This window comes from Anopheles darlingi, chromosome X (assembly GCF_943734745.1).
Source record: "Anopheles darlingi chromosome X, idAnoDarlMG_H_01, whole genome shotgun sequence".
NCBI lineage: Eukaryota > Metazoa > Arthropoda > Insecta > Diptera > Culicidae > Anopheles > Anopheles darlingi.
Window position 1 is genome coordinate 337,980 of NC_064873.1, and position 24,998 is coordinate 362,977.

Consider the following 24,998-nt stretch of genomic DNA (forward strand, 5'->3'; position numbering starts at 1 on the left):
CGGTTTACACCATTCTCTGGCCCTATCAGACAGTCCCTCGTCTGTCCAACTCCTCCTCCTGCGGTTTACAATGCAATCGATGTTTCGATGGATACTATGTACTGGATACTGTTCGCCGTCACCGATCTAATCCGCTAATATCGATTCTTATTCCCCCCCTCGTTTCGATGCAGGAGGTGCACATCGTTAAGCAGGAGGGAGAACGGCTCGGCATGCATATCAAGGGCGGACTGAATGGTCAACGTGGCAACCCGATGGACAACCTCGACGAGGGTGTCTTCATATCGAAGATCAACAGCAATGGGGCGGCCAAGCGCGACGGCCGGCTCCGGGTCGGTATGCGTATCCTGGAGGTAAACGGACTGTCGCTGCTAGGTGCCACGCACCAGGAGGCGGTCGATGCACTACGTGCCTCCGGTAACCAGTTGCAGCTGGTCGTGTGCAAGGGCTACGAAAAGTCGGACCTGCTGCATTTGTCGGGCAGCGCGGGCGGCATGAGTACCGGGCTGGCCGGTAGCAATGGGGAAAACGCACGAATCGGTAAGTACCCACCTAAACCTTACTCTTTCTCTCTACTCTGCTTTCGGTAACGAGATTAATGTTGTTTGTTTGCCTTCTGCCTTCTAGGATCGCGCGCCTCCGAGACGGGCTCCGAGCTGAGTCAGAGCGTGTCCAGCCTCGACCGGGACGATTCCGTCGTCGCGGCAGTCAATGAGGCCGTTCACCTGAGGAAGCTTAGCGTCGATCGGATCGATGAAGAAGTGATACCGAAGCAACAGCAGCAGCAGCAGCCACCAGCATCAACCCCTGCACCAGCGGTCACGACGGTCATGGAGCAGCCGGAGCACAATTTCTCCAAAGCCCTGACACCAGTCAATCCGCCGGCCGACCAGCAGCTGGTAGCGCACAGTTCAAGGGAAAAGAGCACCCCAGAGAAGGTATGACGATACGAAAACGTCTGCAACAACGCCTTGTTCTCACCTCACTCAAAATCTCTCTCTATTTATCTCTCTCTTTCTCTCTCTCTCTCTCTTTGTCGCTCTCGTATAGGTATTGGACATAGTGCGAGCCGCCGAATCGTTAGCCCTCGGGGGACAGGCGCTGATCGAAAACGGACCACCGATGTCACCGATCGAGGCGACGACTAACCCGGAACCACTGCAGAAGACGACCACCATTGTGATGTCGAAGCATACGCTCGATACGCAAGCACCTCAGGTGAGTGGTTACCTTCTCTAACCTGACCTCATCGCGCGCATACATCTTTATGGTTTCACACATTTCTCTTCAGTCGAAGCACACATACATACACATAGTTCCGTTTTGTTTCTTCGTGCCACAACCAGCCAATTTCATTGTCAAAACACATCACAAATCCCGCTGTGCCTCTCGCAATATCTTACCTTATCACACAGACACACATACATATGGGAGCACACCCTCGCTTCCATGTACGTACGCACGCACGCACTGTCAATTAATCAGCAATCAATCCTTTGACTGTCCGTTGCTCAATGCCCTTTGTGCTGCGTGCCTGCGCCGGTTTGCGAATGTGTGCGCACGTGTGTGTGTGTGTGTGCCTGTTTTGTGTCCGGGCGGGTGTATGCCCATTGGGTCCGGTTAATCCCGGGTTCTGGTGGACGAAATGTATGTGTTTCTAAAACCGAAACTCCAGACGCATTGCGGCTTATTGCGCTGGATTGATTGGTGAAGGCCTCGTTCGCGTTCGCTTTAACTCTTTGTTCTAATCTTATCTGCCTAAAATCCTACCCTCTGTCCGCACAGTTCTCAGATGTTTGTCTCTTGTTCCTCGTCACACCAGCTCCTCTCCCACTCCTGCTCTTCCGTTCAACCTCGATCGATCGTCTGTGCTGGACGCAGACATTCTCTAGCAACCAGCCCCAGGCGTGCTATTTGAAGCAGTCCTCCTGATTGGACTCGTTTCTTTCCTCTTTCTTACTACCTTCTCATAACACTGAACACTGGAACGTGCGTGAAATACGTGCATTACCACCAATTGATTCTATTGATATTTCATTCATTCTCTTTCTCTTCTCTCTCTCTCTCTCTCTTTCTCTCTCTCTCTTTCGCTCTTTCTCTCTTTCTCTGTCTTCCTCGGTTGTCGTTCTCGCCCTTTTGATCTCCACCCTTCCTCAACGCTTTCGTTGTGTTTCGATTGTTTCGGTTATTTTCTTCTTGGGGATTTTTGTGGTTTCGCGATTTTGCCTTATCGTTGCTTTGTTTCGTTTTCGATGGATACGGTCATCGCCGTTATCGTTGTCTTCGGCTCTCTCAGTTACACACATCGACAGCAGATCTTCCATAATGTTAGTCCGCCGATTGATTCAATATTGCCAATCAAGACTGAGATATTATAATTTAGATACGATGTGAGCGCAAATGGTAGACAGCACATTTAGCCGTGGTTTAGCTGTATAAACAGTATCCACACTATATAGCGTCGATTCCAGACGCTAGTCTGCATCCGGTGCTGTCTGTCAATAAGTTCAGCGTCAGGGCAGTCCCGACCAACCGACCAGGTAGCACCGACCGATCAGGTGTTCCGGTTTACGCGCGTATTACGTTGCATTTGCCAAAAAGGGATTTGAGCATGGAGGGTGGAAGGATGTTAAAAGGGCAATGGTAGTGAGGTGACGGGAAAATGACGGAAAAAAGTTAAAGGAGGAACTGGTAGCGAAAGGAATGGAATATGATTAATCTTCACCGAGAAAGTACGCGGTAGTCCCACTAGATGTTATGTGATCTCCTCAAGAAAACCGATCGAAAGTGTGCGTTTAAGTGTATGTGTGTGTGCGTGTGTGTGTGTGTGAAGGATAGAGAGATAGAGCGTGTGTGTCAGGGCAAGTCGCCGGTCTTTAGCGCGGTGCTGCCTAGCCTCTCGAGTCTCACTCTTTCTCCTCTTCCTCCAGCGAACACAACACTATAACTACTACTACTACGCACACGACATGCACCGTCATAAGCCGGTGTCGCATTATTATGCGATTAGCTATTATTACTACTATTAAATCGACCTGCCAACTCTTTAGTGTAGCGAAAAAGGAACAAAAAGGAAAGAGAGATAGAGGGGGAGAGGGAGAGAGAAAGAGAGCGCGCGATCAAAACAAAGCACAAACAAAACTAAGGAAAAAAGAAGATGAACAAAACCAAAAAACCGCGGTGCCAGCGCGATGGTCGGGGTGGATCGTGCATCTCGCTGGACCTTCTGTTCGCCCCTGCAGAGAAACAGAGAAAAACAATATCAATAAAGCTAGGCGCTCCATGATGATTGGTGCACGCACTGCCCACCTTCACTTATCTCAGCAAAACAAAAATTAAAACTAAAGCTAACGCGCACACACATACAGACGGGCGTCCCGCCACTACAATATTTACCCTTTTGATGTTTTCAGAGATTTATATACTTAATAGACAAGCGAATAATAGGAAACCCCGCAAAACCGAGGACGAAAGGAGCATTAGCTATCGTGTGTGGGTGTGTTTTGAGTACCTTTTTCATCGCGATCGGGATGGAATGGAAAGAAGAAAGTAATAGAGAAGCAACGGCGCCACAGAACCAATCGTTTGTTGTCGGGTTCGGTTCGGTGTTGAAAAGGAGTGAACCGAGCTGCGAGCCAGCAAACACACTGGCATGTACAAACTCAACCAGAGACAAATCACTAGAGAAGGAGGAGAGTTGTGGGCACCGAGGAGTAGTAACACGCTGTAATGACGCGCTCCAGTACGTATTTGTCTGTTTATGTATGTGCATACGCGTGTATGTGTAGGCCTCTGCTGTATACTGATGTTGAACGTTTCCGGTTCCATTTAGCCCCGCACCCCGGTGACTAGCAGATGGGGTGCATACGTGTATGTGTGTGCGCAAGCTCTGGCGATCAGACAAAATGATACAAGATCGCTCACCATCTCCAGCCCAGTGTTGTGTGCATGGTCTGTTGTAAGGAGCAACGAGGGAGCCTGTGTTAACGTTTTCTAATTTCTTGCTCCTTACCGTCACCACACATGTCATACACACACCTCTCTCGCCGATCAGCTGGTTCGGTGGTCGATCGCACATTTGGGAACAATCATTTATAGTAAACCCGCATTCTAGGTAACCTCAACGGTAGCAGTTGGATAGATGGAAGGAGGAGGAGGAGGAGGAGGAGGAGGGAGGGCAGCGGCGCTGGCATTGCCGCGTTGCGTACCCACCACGAAAACCTAACCTCACAAAGGTCCGCGACGGACCGCCAGTCCGTGGCCTTGTGTGGATGCTGCATACATTGCACAATGCTAGATAGAAAGAGAAGGAAAAATAGAAGAGAGAGAGAGAGAGAGAGAGAGAGACCGAGGGAAAAACTTTAGTCTATTGGTCTATATAAGGGTTATAAGGTGCAACAAAATTGAGATTCAAGCGTCATCTGCGCTCGACGCTCGTTGTTGAAGCACCTTATCGTGAGTGCAATTCTAATAAGCAAACTGTTTCCTAACGAGTGCATGTGTCTGTGTGTGTAGGTATGTGTGTACGTAGTTTTCGCCTGGCGAAAAATGGGCAAGGCACACATCACCAGCACCAAGCAGCGCTCACTCACCTGCCTGCGGTACGCGGTACATTGGTTCGTTTTCGGTTGTTTGGTGAGGTTTTATATATTACAAAAAAAAACAAAACAAAACAAACAAAAAAAAAGATAGAAGCGAAAATAATAGTGGCAAAACACACTCACAACATAAGCACCTGGGTTTCATATAGGATAGGGGGGGCAGCGATGGAGTTTGGTGGGAGCCGGAAGCGAGATACGCAGATGCAGATGCATGTAAATATACATATATTTGTCTGTATGTATATACATTCGTATGTACAAGACTATTCCTGGGCGTTGTGACGCGGTGCGGTGCGGGGGATGCATAAAAGGAAAAGGTGAGCTGCGCTCGTGTGACAAAAAAGCGTACAAGGTGGGCGCTTAATGTTTAACCGCCTCTAATCAGCGAATTTTCTGGATATGTCATAAAAAATGGCCGGTTAGTGATCGGTTAGATCGGCCGCTTAAATATTAACCTAGGGCCCCCCCTTGTATGCCCTTTTGCCATATGGGTGGATGATTCGTCTTAGGAGAAGGGGAGGGGTAATATGCGCAAGAAGGCGCCAATGCTGTACGTTCATGTTTCATGTGATACTACTATATCGACTCGTGACGACTATCGTCCTCGTCCTCCCCACAATCGCACCCCTTTCACTACTACTTCCACTAACTTCCATAACTGTCAACTCCTCCCAGTTTGCAGGAGGCCGGAAGCAGGAGACTGCGAGTGGCGGACTGACGACCGACTAGACTCGCTACTTATCTATCGATTCTAGTTGTTTTCCATGTTTTCGCCGCGCTCTAGCTGTATTTATGCATGTGTGTGTGTGCGTGTGTGCGTGTGTCAGTGTCTGCCGAGAGAGAACCCTTGCGAACTTGAACTAAATGTGCTAACAAGAAGAAACAGAAGAAAGTAAAGAAGAAATTTAACAAGACAGAGATGCAAACAACGCACAACAGTTATTCCCGGGAGGTAGGGAGGTTAGATGAAAGGGAGCTTGCACACACACAAGAGCAGCGGTGGAAGGGTTTAATCCATCCAGAAGGACATTACAGCGCAAAGAACACAACTTTTCGTTTTGCTCGAATGCGCTCTCTACTAATAACTATTGCTCTAGCTCTCTTTCTCTCTCTCTCTCTCTCTAGCTCTCTCTCCTTTCTTTTTGTGATCGTTGATTTCCCAAATCGCACATGCGTGCATTAGTTGTTATTATTGATGTTATGGTGAATGGCTCGGTGACACTCTCGTTATCATCTGTCTAGCTGTCAAAGAAGCAGTTGGTGGCACTGCCTGGATCTGTTGTGGCTTTTGTAGTATTCTGTGGATAAAACAGGAGAGAGAGAGAGAGAGAGAGAGAGAGAGAGAGAGAGAAGGAAAGGGAGAGAGAGAGACAGACAGACAGACAGAGAGAGAGAGACCATTCATATCAAGCGTGTTCACCTTGTTGCTCCTGATTCAAAAGAACAGCCATTCCAAAGAGAGGTTCGCGTCTCTGGCGCTGATTGGGCCCAGGGGATGAAATCCAGGGGGAATGGTGGAGGGTTGATGGTTTGTCTTGGTGGGGGCGGTTCCTTACACCTCACAAAGCTCTTTCAACTCATAAATCTAAACGCACAAATACAACAACGCACAGCAGGCAATTGGCGTGGAGCGATTGTGGTAAGCTCTCGCCACATTCCACCCCCCCCCCCCCGGCCCCTTACCCCGCTCCTACCAAAGCTCCTCGCGTCACCTCACGGTTCCCACCCTAAAAATTACTATTAAAAGGACAGTAACAGTGAAACTAGTGCAAGATGCTTCGATTTATGAAGCCGGGTTTCTTTACCTAAGGCCAACGGATATATATATCTGTATTATGCATATAATACACATGTATGCATGTAATTATGTAATGCATATAATGCACACATACACACACAAAGAGCGTGAATGTGGAGAGCGAACAGGGGGCGCAAAAAGCTGGCAATGTAAGGCTCACAATAGCAGAACAACGGGGAAAGATAAATCAGAAGCACAGAAACGCAGAAAGTGTGGAGTGGTAAAGAGATAAGAGGGTGTGAGTGACAGTAAGAAGCACGATGAAAACACAAAGGGAAAACAGCAGCGCAATCCAAAACTGGAAAACAGAGAAAAAAACAAAACGCAACTACAACAACAGAACAGAAACCCCCCTTTTCACAGTAATCGTTGAAATAAAGAATGTAGCCAAATCGAAACCCCACCCTCCCCACCAGGTGTGTGTAGGTCGTCGGGTGTGTCAACCGTCGGCAAACCGAAAGCTACGGCAGCTTCGTGTCGTGTTCCGTTGATCGATTTCGAATCCTTTCGTTTGGTTCCCACTTTTGTTCCACCCCACGATTTCTCCCCCCGGTCAATCGCATTGTTTCTGTTCGGTTTTCCCGATCCCGTCACGTCGCGGGGTTCGGTGGCCGCACCAGCGTTGAAGTCACCGCACTTCTGGGTTCTGTTTAGGTTTTTACTTTTTTGGTTTTTGCTGTTCGACTTTTTTGAGGGGGAGGGAGCTTTTGAGTTGTTGTTTTGTTTTTTGGGTTGATTTGATGCATTTTGTTTTGTTGTTGTTGTTGTTGTTGTTGGGCACCTTGCCCCTTCTAAACCCCTTTTTTTTCAACCAGCATCATCCCCTCAAACTTCTCAAGCACCCCCCTCGCTAGGCTCAATTTAGCTCAGCTCTCCGTGCGCTCAGATCGGACACAGCAAAGGAATTATGTGGACAGTTGACGACGAGACCGAGTTGCCGTTGGAAGGACATCCGAGGAATGTTTGGTAACTACCCTCCGAAGCGCGAAACCCGTGCGAACCGCCCCCCCCCTCTCCCTCTTTTCAAACCCGTTTTAACTGCTGTTAATCAGTGCTGCGCGTTACCACGATGGTTATTTTGGTTGTTGTTTTTTCTCGTCTATTATTCGTCCCGCTGGACGGCGTTGTCTAGTCCCTTGTTTTCTTCTTTTGAATGGTTTCGATACTTGGTAACTACATGTCTGTCTGCCTATGAGTGTATATTAATGTTCTAATACAAATATATGTGTGTGTGTGTCCTTGTGTATCTATGTGCCTGTGTGCCTGTGTGTGTGTACGTATGTGTTTGTCTAATTATGGATCGCTATATTTGGGCGCAGTAAAAGTGTTAGTAGTGTTTGCTTCTTGGGTTGGGTTTGTTGCTTGAATCGGCTCGCGCGCTACCTGTTAAACTTTCATTCACGAATTCACTCATTCTCCCTCACTTATGCCCTTGTGCTCCTTAGCTGGTGGTGGTGGTGGTTGTGCTCATTAATTTGACTAGACCCTAGTGGCCCTAGCCTGAGGCTCGTGCTCATTCGTAGTTTTACCAAATCCTAACATCTAGGTCGTTGTCACTACCCCTCCCTTATTCCTCATTCCCTCTTCTTCCAGTAAACCTCCATGTTGGTGGTGGTGCAAACAATTGCATTTCATTCCTGCTCGCAAACCCCTTTTGCGAGTCCCAGTCACTCTCATTTCATCACCACTTTTCATCCTCTCATCATCCGTTTTATTTTTTTGATGAGACCACGTCCACCACGTCCACCTCCTCGTGGCAGCCTCGCGCGCTAATTCGCTACGAATCAACCTCTGTTCCGTCCTTGTATTACCTCCTTCCTCCTGTAGGTCGAACGGCGCCGCGGAAGCGTACGATCGTTGTCGCATGCGGACGATCCTCCTACCACCATCTCCTCAATTAACCCTTCCGACGTAGCGACCATTGCCGTAGATACTACTAACACCAGTAACAAGCAGCAGCAGCAGCAGCAGCCACTGTACGGCGAGCAAAGCGGTACCAGCGTAGATGATGTTCCCATCTTCGGTAAGCAGCGCAAACCGGTGGGAGCGTCACAGCCACAACAGGGTACCGGTACTGCTCCAGTCCACCGCAAATCCGTCAGCTTCGATCTGCAGTCGGCGGAGGTGGCGAATGACGAGGAGTCACCGGTGGCGACCGAGGTGCACGCGTTCGACGTGGCGATGCAGCGCGCCCGCCAAACCTTTGCGACCAACGCCAAAGTGCCAACCGGGGCCGGAAGAAGGCCCCCATCACCACCTTCCTCATCACCACCACTACCACCAGTACCACCAGCGACGGTGGTGACCAAAGTGGGAGAGCAACGGATGGGGAGAGGCCCGGACGAGCTACATCATCTTCATCATCATCCGCTGCATCCGCTGAAGGGTATTCTGCGCTCGGGTAGCCCTTCTACGTCGACGCGCAGCAGCAGCTCCACACCGGAACAGCGTTTCACGCAACAACACCAGGCGCATCGGCACGACGACGACGACGACGACGACGACGACGGGGATAATGTCTTCCAGCACCGACCATCAGTGAGCACGAGCGAGGAGGATGATGACGACCGGGAGGCAGAAGCGGAAGGTCATCCACGGACCCACACACCGGCCGTTGGCAGCGGGAGTGGCAGTGGGAGCGCGGAGCCACGCGGCGTACTGAAGCGTGCCGAGGTGGTCCGGAATCGGGCGGCGAAAAAGCTGCAGGAAGAGTTCGGCCAGGGCGAGCTGGTCGAGTATGAGCATGATCCGCGTACGAACACAATCCGACCGCTGGCGCGACGAACCGGTGGTAGTGAGGTGCCAGTGATCGAGATGGTACCGGCCCGGTACGACACGCTGCCGGTGCACCGGAAGGCACAGTTCGTGCACGAGAACACGACCAGCAACCTGCTGGTACCGGAGGAGGTGCACCGGCAGGTGCTGCTCGAAGAGAATGACGTCCGGAATAAGCTGCTGGCCCAGTACCAGTACCAGTATCATCACCAACACCACCACCATCCGGATCCGCTCGGATCGTACATTTACGCCTCCCGTTCGAACTCGGCATCACCGATGGCGGCACAGCATCAGCATTATCAGCATTATCAGCATCATCAGCATCATCAGCAGCAGCTGCTGCACGGTTCGGCTACCGGTTACGAGTTGTACGGCTTGAAGCTAACCAGCCCACCCCCTGGTTTGGTTCGTCCACACGAGCCTCCACCACCACCACCACCGCCATCACAACCACCGACCATTGTGACACCGGAGGTTGGTTTGCCGGCGCAGATCTATCCACCGGTTCAGGTGCTGCCGGTGCACTACACCAAACTACCGACGCCGCAGCACACCATCTACACGTACACCACCGGCACTACCACGATGTCGCCACCACCGCCGCCGCTACCGCCGGTCAGTCAACCTGGCCATCATGGCCATCATCCAGCCTATCATCATCACCAGCTGGCGCAGCTTGATCAGCAGCAGCAGCAGCAGCAGCAGCGGCACATCGCGCTTACCACCACCACTAATAGCAACAGTAGCAGAAGCAGCAACAGTCCCGGTAGCGGTACGTACGTAACCTTGGTCCAGCCGCTACCAAACAACACCACTGCCCACCGCACGCCTACCCCAAGCCACACGATGGTGAGTGACATGACATATCCTTGGCCGCACCGACCCGCCTACTGAGCGCAGTAGCCCGCTCCAGCCAGCGATCACCCAGCAGCACAGCGCGTGCTCGCACATCACACATTCACAGAGAGAGAGAAAGAGAAAGAGAGCAAGAGAGAGAGCCGAATGGCCCCCCCCTTCCGGCCCGAACGCTCCAGCAACGCCATGTCGCCAAGTCGCCAATCGACATGCTAATCACATTCCTAACTAGCAATACTGTTGTAGCATGTAGTGTTGTTAGTACTACCAGTAATCGTAGTAGTATCAGTAGTAGTAGTAGTAGTAGTAGTGATAATGATAATAATAATAGTAGCAATATTTATGTATGTATGTGTGTATGTGGGTATGTATGTATAGTGTTATATGCATGCCGTGCCGTGAAGGTGTTCCTCGTTCTTGTTCTCTCTTTCTCGCCCTAACTAGCCCTAGCTAGGTACTATTCCTTGATTCATGATGTCTAATCGCTGACCAGCCACTCATACGCGCTAAATTTTTCAGCACACCACGAGTTGCCATTTTTGGTTTACAACCGCGGCAGAGTTGAAGGAAAGGGCTCATTGCCTTCTTGTTTATTTTTTGCCCTTTTTTGAGCCCCTAAAATCAAATTAAATCAATTTCAAACGATGAATAATAATGCTTTTTGCTAACCCACAAAATCTAAAAGGGCAATAACAATGGTCGTTGGTTAGAGGTACTCGACAGAAGGCGGTCAGGTTCGCGTCGATATTTTCCCAGAACAATATCACCTGATAACCCAGTGTCTAACGCTACAACAAACTGGTGGTTACACAGCAGCAAAGCGTACCAAAAAGAAGGCAGCCGGTGGTGGAATCCCTTTTGGGATGGGATGTTTTTTTTTCGAGGGATGATGATCAGGAAAAGAGGAAAAACGAAGAAGCTGCTGTTCGAGATCGAGACCGTGTGCTTCCTGTCTCTTCACGTCTCTAAGTGTAATATCTAAGGTCTCTGGGATCTACCCTGGACCGTTGCACGAGTGAGCAGTTCACCTTCCTCGAGTTCTGTCGCTTTTCGTTCTTTCCTCCAACGCAGGCAGCAGGCAATCTGCATATCGGTTTATCGGATCGGATCCCGCACGCACGCGTAGAGCACGTAGAGCGTAGAGTGTGGAGTGTTCGATGCCAACGCGCGCCCCCGAGGGTATTGTTAGTGTGTATGTTTGCGTGTGTGTGTGTATGTGTATGTGCGTTTTGTCCTCGACAGAAGAAGAAGAAGAAAGATGTACTCTCTGTACATCCCGATACGGCTATCTGTGTACCGTGCATTGCTTAACAATTTTTCGTCCCCTTTTTCTTGCCCCCCCGTTCCTCGCTTCCTTTTTTCTCCGATGGCCGTTGGTTCGGTTCCTCCTCCCATCTCCATCTACACAGTCGCCACCGCTCGAGCCGAAAACTCCGAAAAGCGTCTCCGATAAGAAGCGGTTCTTCGAGAGCGCCATGGAAGACCAACAGAAGCCGACCCCGAAATCAGGTACGGGCCACTGGGCCACACCCACACAGGTATCCCACAGGGAGTCACACTAATATTCGTCTCGCTCGCTCCTTTATCCCTGGCAGAGAAAGTCTTCTCCTTTCTATCGCAAGACGAGGTAGAAAAGCTGAGGCAGGAAGAGGAGCGCAAGATCGCGGCGTTCGGGCGGGATCGGATCCAGCGACGCTACGAGGCGGACGAGGAAGAAGAGCAAGATGAGGAGGAAGAGGAGGAAGAGGAGGAGGAGCAGGAGGAGCAGGAAGAGCAGAACAATGAGCATGGGACAGTGCAGGGCGAAGAGGTGCAGGAGCAGAATGCGGGCGAGAAAGAAAAATCGGACATCAACGATAACAATATGAGGTACGTAGGAGAAAGAGACGCGTGAATCTCTCTCTCTCTTTCTCTTTCCCCCCTACCCCCCATTCCCACGCCGCAAGCCCATTATTTTCTCCCTTGCATTTGTGTTGTGTCACTACTCCTCGGGCGGGTTTCACGGCGCGTCGTCGCATTTCCCGTGTTTGTCAAATGGTGGTGTCGTCTGCGTGCCATCTATGTTTTTCTGTGTTCCACCAACACCCACCTGGATGCCTGGAAAAGCGTAATGGTGGGCCTTGGCTTCGGCACACAGCAACTAACTACGCTGACCGGTTATAGGCAGGTTAGGTGACCAACGATGGCGTGTCATAATATTCATAATCGGTCCGAACACAGGCGTACAGCTGTGTGTGCATCATCCCCCTCGGCATCCCCGGCATCCCCGGCATCCCCGCATCAAGCAAGCTCTGCAACGCTCCTTCATTTACAGCACTTTGCCTTTATTCGCACGCACACGCGCACACATCATCTCTTTTTCCTTAATCTCTCGCGTTCTTTTCATTTTGCATGTGTGTTGGGTGTGAATTTGGTTCCTTTCCCCCGGTCGCAAATACTACTGCTGCGCTATGGGTTACAGCAGCACAGTACAACCCCTAGGCCTTACTTAAATTACTCTGGGACCTGGTTATCCCATAGCCTAAAAAAAAAAACAAACAGTTGTGAGCATAACTAACACCACCCCGCCACACTACCATTTGGTAACCACAGTGTAGTAGCGCAGTCTCACTTCCCCCCTTTCCTCGTACTTTTGCTCCCTTGGGATTCGGGTTTTCGGATATGGAGATCTGATTGTGCTTTATGACCTAACCCTTTTTTTTCAAACCCCTCTGTACTTCCTCCAGGAACCCGTTGGCCGAAATTGACGCAGTATTTAGAACATGAGAATTGGTGCACTAATAATTCACCTTTCCCCTTTCTTCTATACCATACCACCCGCTTCCCCCTCCCTTTTTATTCAAAACATTTGACAAATTTCCTCAACTTCCTCGCCGAAAAAAAAAACACGGGTCACACACACACACCCACGAAGACGAAAGCTCATTCCAGCAGAGCTGACTACGAACTCCTCGTCTCCCCCCCCCCCACCCACACCCCCTCACCCTGCCAAAACTTGGTTCTTTCTGTACCGCATACATTCCTGTCTTGAAATCGCGCCGCTTTTCGGCGCAGTTCTTTTCGAAAGCCCAAGAAAGGGCTCCACTCGTCTTTGTCGTCACTTGTGCGCTGTGTGTGTGTCCTTTATTCCTTTATTATATCACTCTTTATTTATAAAGTACCACTCTCCCCCCACCCCCCATATCCGTAACCCCCACTGTTTTGCACTTTTTGCACAATCGTCTGTCAGCTAAGCTATTATATTATTATTCTGATTCCTGTAATGCCTAGGGCAATGCCTTTTGCTACTGTCTCGGTGTAGTGTTTATTGCGCAAACTAGCGTCATAGTTTGTTTTTAAGGTGAATTGGCCGAGGCAAGAAGGCAGGCAGCAAAGATGATGACAGCGCGTTACATTGTTACAGTATTAAGCTCCTCCTCGGTAGCTCGGAGTTAGCCGAGCCATGTATTTGTAGCATATCTACCCATACTGTGCACAGCAACGGCGTGCGCACGCGATACGCGCTGCTGGTGATCGACAAATGAACACTAGGATCATGCTAGGTGAATGATTATGTTTCGACTATGAAGCTTAAATAGGCGGATAAGAAGGAAACTCCGTCTCTCCGTCTATTTCTCTCTCTCTCTCTCTCTCTCTATCTTCAAACATCAATGTACAATACAGAATCCATCCAATTTAGAGTGGGCAAACGGTGCCCGAAAACAGGAGCCGCGAACCGTGCACAATCATACCAAACACCTCGTTACAACCACTGTTGGCCTTGAAACACTTTGACCACTTCCTATAATCGCACCCCGATATAACGCCTTTTAGCTATTTTTGACAACGAAATTAGAGCACTATCTAAGCGCATTAGGTTAGGGGATTTTGTGGAAAAATACTGCACATACAAACATATCAATTGTCAGTTTTCTTGCGGTATCTATGCTTTAGTTGCTGTGGTTGTTGTTTTGATTTTGCGATGTGGTCAAACAATCAACTAAAACGCGTTTGCCAAAAGGAAATGATGAGAGAAACGATAAACGTGTACCCTGAAGGTGTAGAACTCATCTGCCAGACAGGCAGAAATGTTTGAGCAAATAGGAAGTCGAAAAAAAAGGTTTGGTCTTAAAAACTTATACTGATGATTGGTATAAGTGCGGTCGCAGAGAGAGTAGACAGTACATATCATGTATTTTGAACGAAAACAAAAAGCTCGAAAGCATTAAAACGATCATCTATTGCATTAGTTTCGTTTTCTTTTCGTTTGCTCATAAGTTTATTTACTTACAACGAAGTCTACCAAAACCCATCGGTTGATTGCAGTACGGCATCGGTTTGCAAGCTACGGCTAGAAATAGAATGTCGGCTGTAGAAAGTGATCGCGTGTAGAGTGAGTATGTATGTGTATTTGTGTGTGTGTGTGTTCGCGTACTAGCGCGTGTATGTGTGTATACAGTAAGAGAGGATATTGAAGCTTCTGTCGAGTCCGCAATTATTTCATTCTGGATAATTTCGCATTGTACCTAGTGTTGTAAGCTCCTTCAAATGAATCAGCCGATAGTGCCGGCCGGCAACAGCAGCGCTGGTTGTGTAATAGCAAACTAACACACTCCCTTACTCATACGCTACTATTTCACCAACAACCTATATTGTAAGGTTTTTAGGCTTAGAGAGATTTAATAAAACCAAACAAACCAAGGGCAAACCAAAGTATCTTCGAGGCGTAATATTCTTCTTCTAATGCATCAGACACTCTCTGCTACGACTGAATCCTTTTCTCTCTCGTTCACTATCTTTCTCTACTCGTTTCGTTTCTCCTTTCCTTCTGATTGGTTCCTCTCTCTTTCTCTCTCTCTCTCGGTTTTTCTCTGTTTCTAGTAGTTACTAGCTGTATTATAGTAGTGTGTGTGTTTTTTTACTGAAACACCGTGAATAGTTTTTGTAGCATAAAGGGTCTCATATCAACCGGAGCGAGTTCGGATCGGTGTAAAGGTATTCTTCTGTCATCCTTTGTAAATCGAATTCCGCGCGTATATCCATGTTGCCCGAGTCCCGAGGTTAATCTCTTCCTTGGCTCTAATTTTGTTAAGTAAAGCAACACCGCTTCCAGTGGCCAATTTCCAGGCACGAGCTCCATTTGTGGTTCGTTGGCCTGAAGCACCGCAAAAGAAAATGCGGAAATCTTCTCAGACAAACCTCGACCTCCTAGAAATCCCCGTTGGAATCTTTCCCAAACCAAAAAAAAATCTCTACTCCATCCCCCCCCCCCCCCCCCTTCCCCACTCTTCATCCTTTGGCGTGCGTAAAAGAAGCAAAGACAATAACCAAACCCTTACCGTCCGACTGCCCCAACCCCTGCTCTCCGTCTTCGCAACCACATTGTCAACCACCGACCAACCCGGGGAATCGGACAGGAGCTATGGTTCGCCGCCGCGTACCTGGCCACCACCGACCGGTGACAGTGAGCAGCTGGCGGCCCTGCTAGCGAAGACGACCCCGGTGGTCAGCCGCATCCCCATTCGGACGGTGAACGCGGAGAAAAGGGCCCGGGCCAACAACTGTCTACCACCGGAGTACGACGAGTCCAAGCTGAGCCCCTCCGAGATCCGGGCGCTAAGGTAACCGAACTAGCACAGAAACTAGCTTCCGTGGCAATCACTCACTTGCTCTCTCTTTCTCTCTCTCACACACACTCTCACCAACTCGTGCAGGGCCCAAAAGCGAGCTGCCTGGCGGCAGGCACGGCTCAAGTCGCTCGAGAATGATGCGCTGCAGGCACAGATCATGATCCAGACGATGAATGCGGCCGTCCTGAGTGAGGAGAGTGCTCATCTCGGCAGCACCCAGAGTAACAGCGGCAGCGGCACCTCCATTGCTGGTGAGACTACTAGTGAGTCCCAGCATCAGCAGCAGCTGCAGGTGGTCGACGAGGAGGTAAGCAGCAGGTTAAATCAGGCTACTGCGAGTTCCCTGTTCGCGCTACTCAAGGTCAGGGACGAAGAAAAGAATACCCTGGAACCAGGAGGGGTTGTGTGCCCGAGAAGAGGTTACACGGATGCCAGATTGCAATCTTATTAAAGCCTGAATCGCGTAACGTCGTTATCATCCTAGTCCAAGGATTTTAGTCTCCTAGTAATTAGTGTTATCGCTAGGTTCGCTAAGAGCCCCTCGACCCAATTGCCCCTTAACTTCCACAGTATCGTACGATCGCAGCTCCTCTAATACGAATGTCGGCATACACCTCCAATAGAGTCCTGGTGTGCGTGCGCCGCCTGACCATCGCGATACTTACCTAAGCGCTTTCTTCACATATCTCTGTGTTTCTCCTCATGGTGTGGTGTGCGTGTGTGTGTTTGCTACGTGTGCTAACCGAAATAACTGCAACCCTCCAACCAACCTTTACCTCGCTCCCCCACATATACCCACATCGCTCGATCCCGCGCCATCCGGCGTCAGACGTTCTCGGTAACGAGGAGGCAGCAGCAAAGGGAGAAACAGGAGCGGCACGCAGGGATGGCGGCGACGGTACCGGCTGGACAGCAGGAAGATCCAGAAGAAGAAGAAGAAGAAGAAGAAGTAGTGGATGGAGGGGTCGTGCGCTTTCCGCGCCTTGCCGTCAAGTCGCGCCCGGGCAGCGAGGTCATCGTGCGCGAAACCGAGAAGGTGGTCGAGGAGAAGGTCACTCGCCGCACGGAAGAGATCCCGGGCGGTGGTCTACGGACGGTCGAGTACATTGAGAAAGTCATCGAAACCGAGGTTAGCGAAGCAGTAGCGGGAAGTTCTAGAGCAGCCCAACTTGCTGCTAGTGCACATCCATCCTCTACACCACTGTACTGTCCCGATCCGGTCTCCTTCCTTCGATTCCCTTCCTCATGTCGATCCCCCGGCACCAACAATCGTATATTGCTTCGTTTCCCACGTTATTGCTTGCTAATCGTAACGTTTGTGTTTTTGTATGTGTTAGTTGCATTTTCCCGTACTTACCTCGTGCACCCAGCTCAAGCTATCCAGTACAGCTTTAGCAGTAGCCGCGCACCCTTAGGGCTTCGCGTTCCGGCAAAGCAGAAGCAGTAAATGTCGGCCAAGACGAAGGTTTTTGGGGAATGCGATGCATGGCGTCGATCGCGCCTTACTAGCCCGCACCGCAAACATGTACGATATCAACCAGGATCCCATCCGGGGACCAGCACGTAGCCATTAACCATCAAACTTACAATCCATCCCGTAAACATGTGTGTGTGTGCATAGAGGCTCTCCTCACACACCACACCTTATAGCGGGCTAGCATTTCATTATCTACAGCAGCACCCATCATCACCATTCCCCTTCATCATCATCATCATCAACCTAATAAGTTACCTGAGCGTTGTTGTGGTTTTTTTTTTTGTTTTTCGTAGAACTGGAATGACTAAAATATCGTGTTTTAGCTAGCAGTAGAAGCGTACTGGCCATCGCGCACACCTACACATTCCCTGCAACGAAACCAAATACCGCTTCACGCCAAGACAATGGCGTGTTCTTTCCTCTCATTTTCATCTTTATGTTCCTCTGTCTGTGTTTGTAGGTTGAAACGATGCGCGAAAAGATTATAATGTTCGAGCTGGAGGACTCGCTGGGTGGCGAAAGTGATCAGCAAACACCAGCGGAGGAACCGAAACGCGAGACGATCGAACCATACGCAAACGACGATGGTCAGGATGCAAGGGATGGTGGGGGCCGGCTAGCGACGAAGGACTGTGCAGTAGAGCAAGAGTCGGAACGCGGTGAGGATGAGCAAGAGGTCGAATCGGAGCAGGAGCCAGAACCGGAAGCAGAGCCGGAACGAGAGCCTGAACCAGAGCCTGAACCGGAGCCGCAACTGCACACGATCGTCGAGGTAATCAACCCGATGCTGACCGGGGACGGACAGCCGCACAACATCGCGGTCGGTCGGTACAACGACATCTACGGCGATGATTCGTTCACCGCCATCGGCGTGGTATCCTACGAGGAGGGTACGTTCGAGTCGGTCAACGACAAGATGAAGCACGTGCTGCGCGAGCTGAAGCAGAACGAGAAGGTGCGACAGAACCTATCGAAGAGCCTCACCGAGGACGAGGACGAGCACGACGCGGGGGCTGTGGATGCCGACGACGATGATGATGATGCTAGCGACGACCAGGTGCACGATGTGTTCGAGCAAGATCAACCGGACGGCTATGAGGAGAAGACGGGCGCCATCGGGACCGTGTTTATGGTGCGCGAGCGGCTGATCAACGACTTCTACACGCACCAGAGCGAACTGCTCGCTCATGAACAGCAGCAGCAACATCATCATCTCCGGCGGAAGCTCAAGCAGCAGCTGCTCGGTACTTTCAACGATGGTGAGGACGAGTGCGAGGTCATCACTAACCCGAACGCGGAAGGCTTTGCGGAGGTCGACGACATCAATGATAGCAACAACTGTAACGTGGCTGGTGACCCGTGTGGTACGGAACGTGTCGCTGACCGCGCTGCTGCTGCTGCTGCTGCTGCTGCTGCGGACCATCAGAATGGCAACGGAGTGGAAGGTGGTATCCAGTCAACCACCACCACGACGAGTAAGCACTTGCACGAGGAGGAAGAGGATGAGGAGATGGGGATGAGTGCCGGTAGTGTGCTTGCAAACGAGGATGCATCCGGTGGTGCCAGCGCAACCAGTGCGGCCAGCTCACAGAAGCGGAAAAAGCGAAAGGGTAAAAAGAAGAAATAAGGGTCGGATAGGAGCGGCCACCCGTGAGACCCGTTCGTGTGAGGCAGAGCAAATGATAGGCAATAATAATATAAAAAGGGAGCGAACCAGAGCAATTTCAAAGCGCGGGAGAGGAGTGACAAAAAGTGATGTCATCGCCGCTCACCGCAACCCCGAATTATGAATCCCGATCTTCCAGTTGGAGACCTCCTGCTGTTGTTGCTGGTGTGTCGGCAGAAACTAGCCAGTACTGTAGGAGCAGGAGGTTGGAGTAATAGCAGTAGCAGGAGGTTGGAGTGATAACAGTAGCGGTCAGTTCCGTCGGTTAGCAAGTGCCCACCGTAAGTGATCCGTCATCTTCGAACTAGTGCCGCGAACTCACATGCATACATAGGGTAAACACACGGGAAGAACATCGTCGGGGGGGGGATCAGGGCTTTTTTTTACAGTTAGCCAATGCCCGCCACCAAAAGCAGTTAAACTCCGTTTTTAATCCATCAATCCATCCACTCGACGCGCAGGATTCACATCCAGTGCCAGTTTGGGCGCAAAACCGGTATCCGCGATCCCGACTAGACGTGCGAGGTGTGGCGAGGAGGTGTATTCCTCCCACCCACGCTAAGGGCCTCTGAAATCCTTGATCTTGGACGATAGTATCTCATAATATTTATCGCGATTTGTGCATTTTCCCCACAATATTTTTTTTTAATTTTATTTTTAACTATTGACAACCATTCTCCCCTCACCCGCTCGCACTGTGTCACGTGTCACGTGGAAAATGGAGGGAGACGGTTAGCAGGCGTACAGCACGGCTCTCAACGAAACAAACAAACCCAAAACAAACAACGCGATCGAGCATCGAGCGGGATCCGTCAATACATCCATAGTTCCCGTCCACGTCGGGTTGCCGTGCTGTGCGACAGGAGTGCAGAAAATAGGAAAGACAGTGAGCGAGAGAGGGGGAGATATAGATAGAGGGTGATTGATAGAAAGAGAGAGAGAGATAGAGAGAGAGAGAGAGAGAGAGAGAGAATGAGAGAGATAGAGTATTCGAATATCCAACTTATTTTAAACATCGTGCTGCTACATTAAATATAAACGAACAAACGGTTTTTACTTTCTTCTCATGTTTTCGTATCCTCGTTCCTCGGTGTAATGAAGAGCAAGGGGAGAGAGTGGAAACACGAATAAAGCGAAAGCGGCTAAGGGAAACCAACGCCGCGACGAACAACTATAGACCAATGGAGTAGAATGGAAGGTGGAATCCCGTAGTAGATTCCCGTATTTTTTTTTTGATCCGAACAAGTGTCTGCCCTAGAAAGAAAGGACTACTACAAAACCGGTAAACGAAGAAGAACTTCACCCGCCACTCGCCAAATTCCAGGTACGTTGTTCTCGGCTTAGAGGTGCACGCGTTAGATTGTTGCATTTTTTTTGTTGTGTACCGGATTGATTAATAAGTTTATTGGCTTAAACGATGTTCGGTTAAAGGGCTACTTACAACACACTACGCTACGCATGGCTGACCCAGTGGATCCCACTGGGATGTTTCTAATGAAAGCAATACAGATATAGTTGTGTGTGTGTGTGTGTGTGCGTATGTGGACTTACATACGAAAAGGTTTAAAAAAAGTAACATAATTAAAATTAAAACGAAAAGGAGAGAGAGAGCTGTTGTTGCAGCATTTGCGTTTGCGCTTCTCTCCTGTGCGCTCGTTGGCATCTCTGAGGATATTGGCGTTTGGCACGTTACGGGGATTGCGTTACGCCGTTACGTCGTTTGCGTCACGCTGGGTCGGTCGGTCGGTCGGTCGGTAACTCCTACACACACGTACACGGGAAGCGCTTACACTCGATAAAATACTAACTGTCCCGTAGGCCACCCCTAAACCTAATCGAAATGCCCAACCACCCCCCCCCACCCCCTCTGGTCCTTTCCACCGGTTTGGTGGAACCAGGGAGGTGGTTTATCTTTTTATTGCAGCGAAACGTTAAAGTTAACTTAAACCTAAATACCATCGACCGATGGGCGGGGATCGACGGGTGCGACGGGGGGCCTGTCCAGGGTTCCGTTTGCCCCTAGCCCGGAAGAGGGAGAAAGGAAGGACGCTGCTAGTGCGACTCCTGGAGCACCTTCTTGGAGGATTTGGCCAACACTCGGATCACGCTGGCACGGTTATTGACACTCTTCTTACCGCCGCCACCCCCGGATGACCCACCAGAGGACTTTTTATCTCCGCCCCCTCCACCGCCATTGCTCTCGGTGGGCAGCGGTCCGAGCATAGCCGACCCCGGGCTGCCACTCTTCAGTCGCTGGTGCTGCAGCAAAGAGAGAGATGAAGAGAGCAAAAAGAGAGTGATTAGGGGGTGCGCGAGGGTGGTTCTCTTGGGACCTTACCTTGCTGTTGCTATTACAACCCTTTTCGCGCTCACCAAGCCCTAGACCGTGGCCCTTCTCCTTGTAGTGCTCACCGTGCTCGTGCTGCAGATCCTTGCCCTTGTCCTGACCGAACAGTCCGAGCCCGAGACCGGCCAACCGGCCGTGGTGTCCACCGCCACCGTACGTGGTGCCGCCACCCTTCACTTTCTCCAGCAGCTCCTTGTGCTGGTCTGGGGTTCCGTCCGGTAGGTAGGACGTCCCGTCACCGGCCATTCCACCACCGCCTGGATGAACCGAAACGGCCGCCAGCTCTCCGGACAACCCCTTACCATCCTGCAGCTCATAGTCACCGACGACGGCGGCGGCGGCAGCGGCGGCCGCCGCTGCAGCTGCTGCAGCCGCCGCAGCGGACGGTTTCTTCTGACCGAGCGAGGGCAGCTTGGCACCACCTTGGTGATGGTGATGGTACTCGCCACCACCGCCACCACCACCACCACCATTACCACCGGCCGGTGCCGGTATCTGGGAGACATCGAGGATCAGATTCTCCTTCTCCGGCTTGGTGATGATGTAGTTGACGCAGATCACCGTCTGGTCGCTCATGTTCTTCGTCTGGCACACCATCGTGCAGCACGATTGGATCCAGAAGTAGCCGGAGCTCTTGTTCAGGATGCGATAGAACGGTGTCAGCACCTGACCCTTCTGTATCACTGGTTTTTGTAGGAGATGGAAGACGTACGTACCGAAAAAAGGAGGTCAAAGGGGAGGGAGTGTGTAATAGCGCAGCAAATACTTACGCTCGCTGTGGCTGCGCTTTAGCTTGTGTGCGTCCTGGCCATGGCACAGACTGTAGACGCTCTTCCCGTTCAGCTCGTCCGCGCTGTAGTCCAGAAAACTGGAAATCCTATCGACCGTGAGATGTACGTCGCAAGTTCACGTTTTTGTGTGTACGCGTGTGTGTGCGTGCGTGTGTATGTATGGGAATTTTTGACGTGTGCATTAAAACAATAGACAGTTTTTGGGATGGCGATAAAAGACAAAACAGAAAAAACATTTAGACTGATTGAAGAGGCGACACTTCGGTTGATATTTGATTACACCTGACAGCTGCAGTCGTAGGACAAGAGCAAACTGCAAAGGAGGATGCGGAAAAAAGGGAAAGGACCGAATGGAGGAGAGAAAATCGAAAACTATTACTGTCGCACTTTGATCGCACAATACAATCAATCCAAAGCGATGCACACAATTTTCCACCAGAAAATTGCTGCCGGGGGAAAAAAAAAGAAACCCGCTCGCCACGGCATCACCATTATGTGTCACTAAGTAGTCACTAATCAAAATTCCAGTACCTTGAATTATTTGTTATGGTACCTTTTTTTGTTTTCTTTTTCTTATCGCCATCCAAAAATAGTCCATTTTTTTTTAATGCATACATTGTTGGAAAAGGGGAAAGGAGTGCCAGGCGAACCTACCTGTTCTCGCAGTGGATGATGGTGAGATCGAGGCTGGTCCGGAACACGAACATGTCCGACTCGAGCTTGATCTCGTGCAGCGAGGGCGGTGGCAGCGCTATCCCGATCCCAACCATCCCAATCACCGTCTGCTTGTCGTTGCCGCTGCTGTTGTGCTGATGGTGCTGATGATGCTGTTGATGTTGCTGCTGCTGCTGATCATCGTTGGCCGCCGAGTTGTTGCGCTTCCGCAGGTGACACAGCAGCAGGATGACGCGATAGCCGGACGATTTGAAGTGACAACCGCGCTTGGTCAGCGTCGACTTCATGCGAATACAGAACGCCCGGTCATCGCCCTCGAACGTTTCGCCGGGGAGCAGTGGCTTGAGGCCACCACCGCCACCGCCATTGCTGTCCTGTTTGTTGTCCAGCTTGAGGACGGTGGATGCCGCCGCCACCACGGACGGTGCCACCGGTTTTTCCGGTGGCTCATCGCCGTACCCACCGTACGCCGAGTAGTCGGACGTTTTGCGGATACCGAGCTGCTGCTCGACCTCGGCGTGGTCATGCTTGTGCACGTAGTCGAAGATGCTGCTACCGGTCATCTCGACCTGCGACAGCCCGAGATAGATCGAGACGGTCTCGGAGATGTAGAGGAAGCGGCCGTCGACACCGGTCGAGATGGCGAACCCATCGAGCGACTGCAGGATGTGGGTACCGAGGTGCGTCTCGAACATCTCGTTGAAGTACTGCGGTGGGGCGTTGTAGGGCGTTTGGAAACCGAGCGGCTCCTTGCACCACGACGGCATCCCGGTCTCGCTGAACTCCTTCAGCTTCAGGTAGCTGATCGTCAGCCGGATGATCGATGCCTTGTCGAGCTGGCTGGTGATGGCGGCCGGCAGGGGCAGCATCTTCGCCAGCTCGTAGAACTCGTAGTTCTCCTTGCCGCGCCGCGACCGGGCCGCATCCCGGGACTTTTCCTTCCGCAGCTCGATCAGCCTGGTTGATTTGTTGATTGGTTGATTGGTTGGTTCGTTGGTTTTTGTTTTTTTTAGGGGGGAAGTTGATTGTTGTTGCACCAAAGGTAGCATCCCCAGGAATGTCGGGGGGAGAGAGGGATGATTGAGATGATTGCCCCAAGAAAAGGGTTCCGCGCGCGCGCGTGTGTGTGTGTGTGTGTGTGTGCTTACCCTGGTTCCACCGTCGCTAGGTTGCTCGAGACGGCCGAGTTGTGGCTCTGGATGGAGCTGTAGGTGATCGGGCAAAAGTCCTGCCCGGACACGATCCACGAGTGCGGAAAGCCGGAGTTGCTCATGCTCAGGGCGTTCGACATGATTTGCGATGAACGGTGGAAGTTGCTGTACTCGACTTGCAGCGAGGAGAAAGGGAACATAATGCTAATTGTGCCGCCCGATTTTTTTTCAGGCCACAGAGAAGAAGAAGGAGTAGAAATCGACAGGGGACAAAAGGAAGATGGGAGAAAAGTGTACGGGCTTCAGTACGGGCTTCACTTTGTTGCGGTGCTGTGTGGTGCACCATCAGCACCTCCACCTCCACCTCCACCTTTTTCTTTTGGTGCAGAAAACCTTACCTTTTACCTCCAACACGCGGAAAGCAGGAGCCAGTTACTCGAGCAGAGAGCTGTGACGTGCTGCGATTTTTCAGGGCGCACGCAGTGGTTGTGACCCCGGGACACACGGTACACGGAATATCTCGGGAATTTCTTTATAAAATTTTCCACTATTCGACACGACACGATTTTCACAACCAAATCCAAAATCCACTCTGCACCAGGGCAGAGCAAGTGCGCAAAGACTAGCGCTGGCTTGCTGGCTGACGACGGGGCGAAACGATCGTTTTTCGGTGTTGGCATTTCAAACAGTATACGTTAATGAGCGCTCCCGCCCCGGGAACGAGTGCCACTCGCCACACTCGACGTTCCTTTGGCGGTTTCGCAGGCTGGTACTTACCTGCGCCCCTCGTCGGGGTGGTCCACCTGCACCTCTCTCGCTGGCGGGGTCCTTTTTCTAACGGTTGGCACACCAATTTTCCACCAGGGGGTCCCGAACTGCAACCGGATTTTCCGGGGAGGGTTTCTTTGCCGTTTCTCGTTCCGTTAATAACTCAACGGACTTCCTCTCACGCCAAAAAGGAGCGCACGCAGAATGGGAGTGAGTGACTGCTCGATTGTTTCGGGCCGCTCGCGGTGCCTGTCTGCTCGACTAGCTCGTGCTCGTCGCGCGTCGCGCGTTCGGGACTTTCGGGGCGTGGTGAGTTTCGTCGAGGAACTCATCCGGTTGGTGAGTTTCGTGAAATTCACCAATTCGGGATACGGGTTGCATTTTTGCGGTGAGTTTGCGGAAAATTGCGAGCTACTTTCGAGCGGTTTTCCGCGAAACGCACGTTTTTCAAAATCGGTACCCATCGTATCGTTAAAACTACT

The 24,998-nt window shown here is 50.9% G+C and overlaps 2 protein-coding genes across 12 annotated transcripts in view; one reads left to right on the plus strand and one right to left on the minus strand.

The window, feature by feature from the left end:
• The window catches only part of LOC125950446 (protein lap4), a 40,923-nt gene extending 20,963 nt beyond the window's left edge, over positions 1-19,960 (plus strand). For 6 of the 10 annotated variants that reach the window (XM_049678449.1, XM_049678464.1, XM_049678473.1 and 3 more), the window contains 10 exons: positions 174-540; positions 628-938; positions 1,051-1,218; positions 8,227-10,026; positions 11,442-11,541; positions 11,628-11,901; positions 15,429-15,632; positions 15,726-15,948; positions 16,471-16,770; positions 17,579-19,960. In XM_049678449.1, coding sequence (XP_049534406.1) covers positions 174-540; positions 628-938; positions 1,051-1,218; positions 8,227-10,026; positions 11,442-11,541; positions 11,628-11,901; positions 15,429-15,632; positions 15,726-15,948; positions 16,471-16,770; positions 17,579-18,745 — 4,914 coding nt within the window. In that variant the 3' untranslated portion in view covers positions 18,746-19,960. The other 4 variants (XM_049678482.1, XM_049678509.1, XM_049678526.1 and 1 more) reach the window with 4 other exon arrangements.
• Positions 19,961-20,690: 730 nt separating this feature from the next.
• On the minus strand, positions 20,691-24,686 carry LOC125954006 (protein trachealess). Of its 2 annotated transcripts, none has more exons than XM_049683949.1 (7): positions 24,526-24,686; positions 24,147-24,388; positions 23,746-23,952; positions 22,577-23,554; positions 21,902-21,999; positions 21,123-21,814; positions 20,691-21,043 (listed from the first exon to the last, which is right to left on the minus strand). In XM_049683949.1, the coding sequence occupies exons 3-7, from the start codon at positions 23,946-23,948 to the stop codon at positions 20,837-20,839; spliced, it is 2,178 nt and encodes a 725-aa protein (XP_049539906.1). In that variant the 5' UTR covers positions 23,949-23,952; positions 24,147-24,388; positions 24,526-24,686; the 3' UTR covers positions 20,691-20,836. The 2 variants fall into 2 exon arrangements, with proteins under 2 accessions (XP_049539906.1, XP_049539898.1); XM_049683941.1 differs by having other exon boundaries at positions 21,902-22,008.
• Between the last annotated feature and the right edge of the window lie 312 nt (positions 24,687-24,998).

Excerpts from the sequence above, each read along its gene's own strand:
- LOC125954006 (XM_049683941.1), bottom strand. The coding sequence starts at position 23,948 with ATGTTCCCTTTCTCCTCGCTGCAAGTCGAGTACAGCAACTTCCACCGT. Across the intron at positions 23,555-23,745 it reads CTAGCGACGGTGGAACCAGG|GCTGATCGAGCTGCGGAAGG; the intron begins GTAAGCACACAC and ends CAAATCAACCAG. Across the intron at positions 21,044-21,122 it reads GTTGTAATAGCAACAGCAAG|CACCAGCGACTGAAGAGTGG; the intron begins GTAAGGTCCCAA and ends TCTTTGCTGCAG.